Source organism: Phoxinus phoxinus (genome assembly GCF_949152265.1).
Source record: "Phoxinus phoxinus genome assembly, chromosome: 22".
Classification (NCBI taxonomy): Eukaryota; Metazoa; Chordata; class Actinopteri; order Cypriniformes; family Leuciscidae; genus Phoxinus; species Phoxinus phoxinus.
Genome location: NC_136897.1, coordinates 245,113 through 254,450, shown reverse-complemented (window position 1 = coordinate 254,450; position 9,338 = coordinate 245,113). Strand labels below are relative to the sequence as shown.

Here is a 9,338-nt window from a genome sequence, read left to right as displayed (position 1 = left end):
GCTGTACAGCAGGAACAACTGTTGCATTATTTTCCTGTTATCTCTGTAAAGCTGCTTTGAAACACTCTGTATTATAAAAAGCACTGTATAAATAAAGATGACTTGACTTGACTTACATTTCAGAAAGATGTGGATTCTTCAGCATGTTGGGGTTGTTTAACATGTGCACCAGAATAAATTATGTTATTTCGTCTTGAATCACAGAGCTTGATCTATTCCTTCTCCTTTGTGATTACAATTACCTGCATTGCCTAAAAATAACATAAATAAAAAGCTCAACCAATACTGTTGACAAAATGTCAAGAACAAGAACTACCAGAAATATCTCTCAACAAGCAGAGCTGATCATTTATTTATACACAGAAAATACACTACGCAACACATTCAATGATTATGCAGTACAATGGATTAAAAATCAAAACATTCCCTCACACTTATACAGAACTTATTAAACAATTACTACACTAAAATATTATTGTTTTGATGAGTTATAATTACTATCACATATTTCATGAAATGCAGAGAAGAGCTGACTGTTTATTATGGGATGTAGTGGAGACAGAAATGAATGAAATGCTTTTAGATGTTTCTGATCAAATTATTCACCTTTCTATTTATACAATACTCTGAAGACATCACTCAATTTTTAGGATGGCTCGGTGTTATTTTTTGCCAAATCTTTGTGGCACAGCCATGCTCCATATCTGTCCGGGAACCGTCTCCCAGTCCCGAGACTGTATCCTTTCATCTGTGGTCAAGCCACTCCGAGCCCCCCGACCAAACCTGGAAAGCAGAAGAATAATGCGTTGACTCAAATTGAATATTTTTGTCTCTTTATTGCCAGAGAATATTATGGACCACAATCTTCGGCGATCACTGATATGTTAAAACTGGTGTGGAATATTAAAGAACAGTTGAATAAGCGATGCACGTATGCTGTCTCTGGGGTGAGAGACGCCTACGCCTCGTCAACCATACACTGATTGGCTTCATCACTGTCTCCTCTCCACCAGTAAGCTGGTGTGTGGTGGGCGTTCTGGCGCAATATGGCTGCCGTCGCACCATCCAGGTGGATGCTGCACATTGGTGGTGGTTGAGGAGATTCCCCCTTCTATGTAAAGCACTTTGAGGTCTCAGATGAAGCGCTATATAAATGTAACAAAGCCAGACTGCTCACAAACACAAAAAAACGTGAACATATTACACCCGTCCTAGCCTCTTTGCACTGGCTTCCTGTCCAGTCTAGGATACAATTTTAAATACTGCTAATGGTTTTTAAATCTCTACGCGCACTGGCCCCAAGCTACTTAGCAGATACCCTTCAGCTCCAAGCAGCTCCCAGAGCCCTCAGATCTCCCATCAGGGCTGCACGTCCCACGGCCCCGGCTCAAGCGGAGCGGTGACAGAGCCTTCTCTGTCGCTGGCCCTCAGCTGTGGAACCCACTGCCACCCGACATCAGAAATGCCCCTCATATTGATATTTTTAAAGCTAGACTTAAAACACACCTTTTTACATTGGCCTTTTAGGCATCTTAAATGTTTTTCCTGCTTAGTGTGTTTTCAACCTGCTGTCTCTCTGTAATGTTGTTTTACCCTAAACTAAATTTATTTGTAAATGTATTTCTATTACATGTGTTTTTATTACCCTGTGGCCAGTACAATTATGTACAGCACTTTGGTCAGCGCAAGCTGTTTTAAATGTGCTATAGAAATAAACTTTACTTACTTACTTACTATTACTGTGGTCTAGTCTAGAATCATTTACTAATGAAAAAAAAATATAAATATTTGTAGTAAGAATACACATGTGATGAATGTTTGTGTAAAAACATATAGTATTATTCAGTACTTGACCAGTATGACAAGAATAGAATGTTTCACACACTCATGAGTTTTTACCTGGTTGACATTCATCATCATAATTTAAGATGGTTACTTTAAAGATTATAATGTGCTGTGGCTGGTTGAAATATACGCACCGCTGGGGCTGGTGCAGCACTGAAGGGTTGCGTTCATATCTCTGAGAGTCGTGGAGTAAAGAGCGCAACATCTCTACCAGAAGACGATCCTCCAGTAGATGATCCATCTGCTCCTCAGGGGCCTGATACACATCAAGAACACCTCACCATCTCGGTTTCTTCACAAACACTGATGTCACATTACTTTTACTTGAATGTCAGTCAAATATGCCACAACTGGGTACAGAAATGAGCTGTGGTGAACGTCCTTTTAATCTTGAAAACTTTCCAAGCCACATTTCATAGCCATAAGATCTATCGGCTGCTTCAAACAGTCTCTGATTAGGGTTGTTAAGAGTTCCCGACATGTGAATTTGACCATCCAACTAGAAACAATATGTCTTGGTAATTTTATTGGTACTTTTAAAGATATTGTGGCAAAAGGGAATGATATTCTTTAATTCACAGAAAGACATTTGAACCGTTCATGAGTAAGATACATTACTGGTTACTAAGTTATTTTGTCTTTTAAAATAATAAAGTCAATATAATACTAATGAATTACGATAATATAACATTAAAATGTAAAAAGTGCACTTTGTACAAGTCCATTTTTAATCATTAAGTTTTATTTTTGTGTTGACTAACATACTAAAGCACATGTAAAGTACTTAATTATCATTTTAACTGTGTTATTTGATATTACATCTAAATGTATTATATTACTAAACTTCATAATTACAAATGTGTAATTACAAATGTCCATACAAGACTTCTTTGTTTGAGTTACTGCCCTAAAAATAGCAGTACAGTGAGGCACTGCGTAACTTTTACAGCAGGATTAGATGAACAGATAGTTTCTGAATGCGTGTCTTTTACCCCTCGACTCTCCAGCATGTTCCCGTCGGAGTCCTGGCGTGATTCCAGCGGGTGTTTGCTCTGCTCCAGCACGTCATCTTTCGGGATGGACTGGCTCATATCAGTCGTCACCAGCAGTACGCCTATCACCAACCACACACCTGCATCCATCACTGCAGTTTGAATAGTTCAGGCTCTGCTCATGTGGATCTGCACTAGTTTTATGGAGTACGTGGAGCCGATCTGGCCAAGCTATCGAACGGCCGTGGCAAATGTCCTTATATACAGTGAGTGTGCGACTCCAGAGACTAATGAGTGACTGACGGTGCATCTGTTATGCTGGGGATTTGGTGATGGCCTGTATTATGGATCCCACAGGAACTCAGGGATGAACATACTTATTAAATCTAGATCAGCAAACACACTCCCAATACATTGGCCAGCTCTTTCTTTGCTCATATCAACCAAAGACACTCTGCTAGTTCTCAATGACACAAAATCAATTCATTAAAGTCATTAAAGACATCAGAGAGTAATATAGTAATTACGATTTACCTTCTATAGTAATAAGATATATATAGATGAAAATATATCTGATATGATTGAGGTCCTGGAGTCTTGATTCATTAACATTTATCTCAATGACAGCTGAACGACTGATGCTGGAGAATGTGATTTTAATATGTTTTTGTTTTAAATGCTTACAAAAATGTTACTTTAGTAGAATACAGACCAACTTTTGAATGGCTATGGGGAAAAAAACTAAGGACTTACATACTCAAGGAAAGATCATTAAACGAGCAGGGAACAGGTGTGCAACTCAATTAGAAACGAGAACTCAGGAACATGAGGCAACAACAGGCAAACAGGAACATGGAAAATAATGAAAATGAAACCAAAACAGAACAAGACCATTACAGTAACTTCGGAGGAGGATGCAGATCTGGAAAGATTGTAACAGAGGAGAGGCTAACAGACGGAAACCCCATGGAGGAGACAATGGAGGGAGGAGATGATGGAACATGAAGACCCAGAGCACAGCCAGGATGAAAGGCCCAGACAGAACCAATGGAGGAAGAAGCTTAGGTGGAGCCAGGAATCAGACCGACAGCGGTGGAGCCAGGGGAGTTGGAGACCCAGACGGAGTAGCGCTGAAGAATGACGAGTGGCCGAGGTGGAGCGGCGCTGACGAATGACGAGTGGCCAAGGTGGAGCGGCGCTGACGAATGACGAGTGGCCAAGGTGGAGCGGCGCTGACGAATGACGAGTGGGCGAGGTGGAGCGGCGCTGAAGAATGACGAGTGGCGAGGTGGAGCGGCGCTGACGAATGACGAGTGGCGAGGTGGAGCGGCGCTGACGAATGACGAGTGGCGAGGTGGAGCGGCGCTGAAGAATGACGAGTGGCCGAGGTGGAGCGGCGCTGACGAATGACGAGTGGCGAGGTGGAGCGGCGCTGAAGAATGACGAGTGGCGAGGTGGAGCGGCGCTGACGAATGACGAGTGGCGAGGTGGAGCGGCGCTGAAGAATGACGAGTGGCCGAGGTGGAGCGGCGCTGACGAATGACGAGTGGCGAGGTGGAGCGGCGCTGAAGAATGACGAGTGGCGAGGTGGAGCGGCGCTGACGAATGACGAGTGGCCGAGGTGGAGCGGCGCTGACGAATGACGAGTGGCCGAGGTGGAGCGGCGCTGACGAATGACGAGTGGCCGAGGTGGAGCGGCGCTGACGAATGACGAGTGGCCGAGGTGGAGCGGCGCTGACGAATGACGAGTGGCCGAGGTGGAGCGGCGCTGACGAATGACGAGTGGCCGAGGTGGAGCGGCGCTGACGAATGACGAGTGGCCGAGGTGGAGCGGCACTGACGAATGACGAGTGGCCGAGCTGGAGCGGCACTGACGAATGACGAGTGGGCGAGGTGGAGCGGCGCTGAAGAATGAAGAGTGGCCGAGGTGGAGCGGCGCTGACGAATGACGAGTGGCCGAGGTGGAGCGGCACTGACGAATGACGAGTGGGCGAGGTGGAGCGGCGCTGACGAATGACGAGTGGCCGAGGTGGAGCGGCACTGACGAATGACGAGTGGGCGAGGTGGAGCGGCGCTGAAGAATGAAGAGTGGCCGAGGTGGAGCGGCACTGACGAATGACGAGTGGCCGAGGTGGAGCGGCACTGACGAATGACGAGTGGGCGAGGTGGAGCGGCACTGACGAATGAAGAGTGGCCGAGGTGGAGCGGCACTGACGAATGACGAGTGGCCGAGGTGGAGCGGCACTGACGAATGAAGAGTGGCCGAGGTGGAGCGGCACTGACGAATGACGAGTGGGCGAGGTGGAGCGGCACTGACGAATGACGAGTGGCCGAGGTGGAGCGGCGCTGACGAATGACGAGTGGCCAAGGTGGAGCGGCGCTGACGAATGACGAGTGGGCGAGGTGGAGCGGCGCTGACGAATGACGAGTGGCCGAGGTGGAGCGGCGCTGACGAATGACGAGTGGCCGAGGTGGAGCGGCGCTGACGAATGACGAGTGGCCGAGGTGGAGCGGCGCTGAAGAATGACGAGTGGCCGAGGTGGAGCGGCGCTGAAGAATGACGAGTGGCCGAGGTGGAGCGGCACTGACGAATGACGAGTGGCCGAGGTGGAGCGGCGCTGAAGAATGACGAGTGGCCGAGGTGGAGCGGCGCTGAAGAATGACGAGTGGCCGAGGTGGAGCGGCGCTGACGAATGACGAGTGGGCGAGGTGGAGCGGCACTGACGAATGACGAGTGGCCGAGGTGGAGCGGCGCTGACGAATGACGAGTGGCCAAGGTGGAGCGGCGCTGACGAATGACGAGTGGGCGAGGTGGAGCGGCGCTGACGAATGACGAGTGGCCGAGGTGGAGCGGCGCTGACGAATGACGAGTGGCCGAGGTGGAGCGGCGCTGACGAATGACGAGTGGCCGAGGTGGAGCGGCGCTGAAGAATGACGAGTGGCCGAGGTGGAGCGGCGCTGAAGAATGACGAGTGGCCGAGGTGGAGCGGCACTGACGAATGACGAGTGGCCGAGGTGGAGCGGCGCTGACGAATGACGAGTGGCCAAGGTGGAGCGGCGCTGACGAATGACGACTGGCCGAGGTGGAGCGGCGCTGAAGAATGACGAGTGGCGAGGTGGAGCGGCGCTGACGAATGACGAGTGGCGAGGTGGAGCGGCGCTGAAGAATGACGAGTGGCGAGGTGGAGCGGCGCTGACGAATGACGAGTGGCCGAGGTGGAGCGGCGCTGACGAATGACGAGTGGCCGAGGTGGAGCGGCGCTGACGAATGACGAGTGGCCGAGGTGGAGCCGCGCTGACGAATGACGAGTGGCCGAGGTGGAGCGGCGCTGACGAATGACGAGTGGCCGAGGTGGAGCGGCGCTGACGAATGACGAGTGGCCAAGGTGGAGCGGCGCTGACGAATGACGAGTGGGCGAGGTGGAGCGGCGCTGAAGAATGACGAGTGGCGAGGTGGAGCGGCGCTGACGAATGACGAGTGGCCAAGGTGGAGCGGCGCTGACGAATGACGAGTGGCCAAGGTGGAGCGGCGCTGACGAATGACGAGTGGGCGAGGTGGAGCGGCGCTGAAGAATGACGAGTGGCGAGGTGGAGCGGCGCTGACGAATGACGAGTGGCGAGGTGGAGCGGCGCTGACGAATGACGAGTGGCGAGGTGGAGCGGCGCTGAAGAATGACGAGTGGCCGAGGTGGAGCGGCGCTGACGAATGACGAGTGGCGAGGTGGAGCGGCGCTGAAGAATGACGAGTGGCGAGGTGGAGCGGCGCTGACGAATGACGAGTGGCGAGGTGGAGCGGCGCTGAAGAATGACGAGTGGCCGAGGTGGAGCGGCGCTGACGAATGACGAGTGGCGAGGTGGAGCGGCGCTGAAGAATGACGAGTGGCGAGGTGGAGCGGCGCTGACGAATGACGAGTGGCCGAGGTGGAGCGGCGCTGACGAATGACGAGTGGCCGAGGTGGAGCGGCGCTGACGAATGACGAGTGGCCGAGGTGGAGCGGCGATGACGAATGACGAGTGGCCAAGGTGGAGCGGCGCTGACGAATGACGAGTGGCCAAGGTGGAGCGGCGCTGACGAATGACGAGTGGGCGAGGTGGAGCGGCGCTGAAGAATGACGAGTGGCGAGGTGGAGCGGCGCTGACGAATGACGAGTGGCGAGGTGGAGCGGCGCTGACGAATGACGAGTGGCGAGGTGGAGCGGCGCTGAAGAATGACGAGTGGCCGAGGTGGAGCGGCGCTGACGAATGACGAGTGGCGAGGTGGAGCGGCGCTGAAGAATGACGAGTGGCGAGGTGGAGCGGCGCTGACGAATGACGAGTGGCGAGGTGGAGCGGCGCTGAAGAATGACGAGTGGCCGAGGTGGAGCGGCGCTGACGAATGACGAGTGGCGAGGTGGAGCGGCGCTGAAGAATGACGAGTGGCGAGGTGGAGCGGCGCTGACGAATGACGAGTGGCCGAGGTGGAGCGGCGCTGACGAATGACGAGTGGCCGAGGTGGAGCGGCGCTGACGAATGACGAGTGGCCGAGGTGGAGCGGCGCTGACGAATGACGAGTGGCCGAGGTGGAGCGGCGCTGACGAATGACGAGTGGCCGAGGTGGAGCGGCGCTGACGAATGACGAGTGGCCGAGGTGGAGCGGCGCTGACGAATGACGAGTGGCCGAGGTGGAGCGGCACTGACGAATGACGAGTGGCCGAGCTGGAGCGGCACTGACGAATGACGAGTGGGCGAGGTGGAGCGGCGCTGAAGAATGAAGAGTGGCCGAGGTGGAGCGGCGCTGACGAATGACGAGTGGCCGAGGTGGAGCGGCACTGACGAATGACGAGTGGGCGAGGTGGAGCGGCGCTGACGAATGACGAGTGGCCGAGGTGGAGCGGCACTGACGAATGACGAGTGGGCGAGGTGGAGCGGCGCTGAAGAATGAAGAGTGGCCGAGGTGGAGCGGCACTGACGAATGACGAGTGGCCGAGGTGGAGCGGCACTGACGAATGACGAGTGGGCGAGGTGGAGCGGCACTGACGAATGAAGAGTGGCCGAGGTGGAGCGGCACTGACGAATGACGAGTGGCCGAGGTGGAGCGGCACTGACGAATGAAGAGTGGCCGAGGTGGAGCGGCACTGACGAATGACGAGTGGGCGAGGTGGAGCGGCACTGACGAATGACGAGTGGCCGAGGTGGAGCGGCGCTGACGAATGACGAGTGGCCAAGGTGGAGCGGCGCTGACGAATGACGAGTGGGCGAGGTGGAGCGGCGCTGACGAATGACGAGTGGCCGAGGTGGAGCGGCGCTGACGAATGACGAGTGGCCGAGGTGGAGCGGCGCTGACGAATGACGAGTGGCCGAGGTGGAGCGGCGCTGAAGAATGACGAGTGGCCGAGGTGGAGCGGCGCTGAAGAATGACGAGTGGCCGAGGTGGAGCGGCACTGACGAATGACGAGTGGCCGAGGTGGAGCGGCGCTGAAGAATGACGAGTGGCCGAGGTGGAGCGGCGCTGAAGAATGACGAGTGGCCGAGGTGGAGCGGCGCTGACGAATGACGAGTGGGCGAGGTGGAGCGGCACTGACGAATGACGAGTGGCCGAGGTGGAGCGGCGCTGACGAATGACGAGTGGCCAAGGTGGAGCGGCGCTGACGAATGACGAGTGGGCGAGGTGGAGCGGCGCTGACGAATGACGAGTGGCCGAGGTGGAGCGGCGCTGACGAATGACGAGTGGCCGAGGTGGAGCGGCGCTGACGAATGACGAGTGGCCGAGGTGGAGCGGCGCTGAAGAATGACGAGTGGCCGAGGTGGAGCGGCGCTGAAGAATGACGAGTGGCCGAGGTGGAGCGGCACTGACGAATGACGAGTGGCCGAGGTGGAGCGGCGCTGACGAATGACGAGTGGCCAAGGTGGAGCGGCGCTGACGAATGACGACTGGCCGAGGTGGAGCGGCGCTGAAGAATGACGAGTGGCGAGGTGGAGCGGCGCTGACGAATGACGAGTGGCGAGGTGGAGCGGCGCTGAAGAATGACGAGTGGCGAGGTGGAGCGGCGCTGACGAATGACGAGTGGCCGAGGTGGAGCGGCGCTGACGAATGACGAGTGGCCGAGGTGGAGCGGCGCTGACGAATGACGAGTGGCCGAGGTGGAGCCGCGCTGACGAATGACGAGTGGCCGAGGTGGAGCGGCGCTGACGAATGACGAGTGGCCGAGGTGGAGCGGCGCTGACGAATGACGAGTGGCGAGGTGGAGCGGCGCTGAAGAATGACCAGTGGCCGAGGTGGAGCAGCGCTGACGAATGACGAGTGGCGAGGTGGAGCGGCGCTGAAGAATGACCAGTGGCCGAGGTGGAGCGGCGCTGACGAATGACGAGTGGCGAGGTGGAGCGGCGCTGAAGAATGACCAGTGGCCGAGGTGGAGCGGCGCTGACGAATGACGAGTGGCCGAGGTGGAGCGGCGCTGACGAATGACGAGTGGCCAAGGTGGAGCGGCGCTGACGAATGACGAGTGGCCGAGGTGGAGCGGC

General features: G+C 54.6%; 1 protein-coding gene across 1 annotated transcript; it reads right to left on the bottom strand.

Moving 5' to 3' along the window:
* Positions 1–413: 413 nt before the first annotated feature.
* On the bottom strand, positions 414–4,063 carry npffl (neuropeptide FF-amide peptide precursor like). Its single transcript, XM_079598225.1, has 3 exons — positions 2,838–4,063; positions 1,980–2,101; positions 414–783 (listed from the first exon to the last, which is right to left on the bottom strand). The coding sequence occupies exons 1-3, from the start codon at positions 2,985–2,987 to the stop codon at positions 663–665; spliced, it is 393 nt and encodes a 130-aa protein (XP_079454351.1). The 5' UTR covers positions 2,988–4,063; the 3' UTR covers positions 414–662.
* Between the last annotated feature and the right edge of the window lie 5,275 nt (positions 4,064–9,338).

What these genes read in the sequence shown, in the direction of transcription:
- npffl (XM_079598225.1), bottom strand. Translation starts at nt 2,987, where the DNA reads ATGGATGCAGGTGTGTGGTTGGTGATAGGCGTACTGCTGGTGACGACT. An exon ending in ACATGCTGGAGAGTCGAGGG is followed by an intron (nt 2,102 to 2,837) that starts GTAAAAGACACG and finishes GATGTGTATCAG; the next exon opens with GCCCCTGAGGAGCAGATGGA. An exon ending in GTGCTGCACCAGCCCCAGCG is followed by an intron (nt 784 to 1,979) that starts GTGCGTATATTT and finishes TCTGCTTTCCAG; the next exon opens with GTTTGGTCGGGGGGCTCGGA.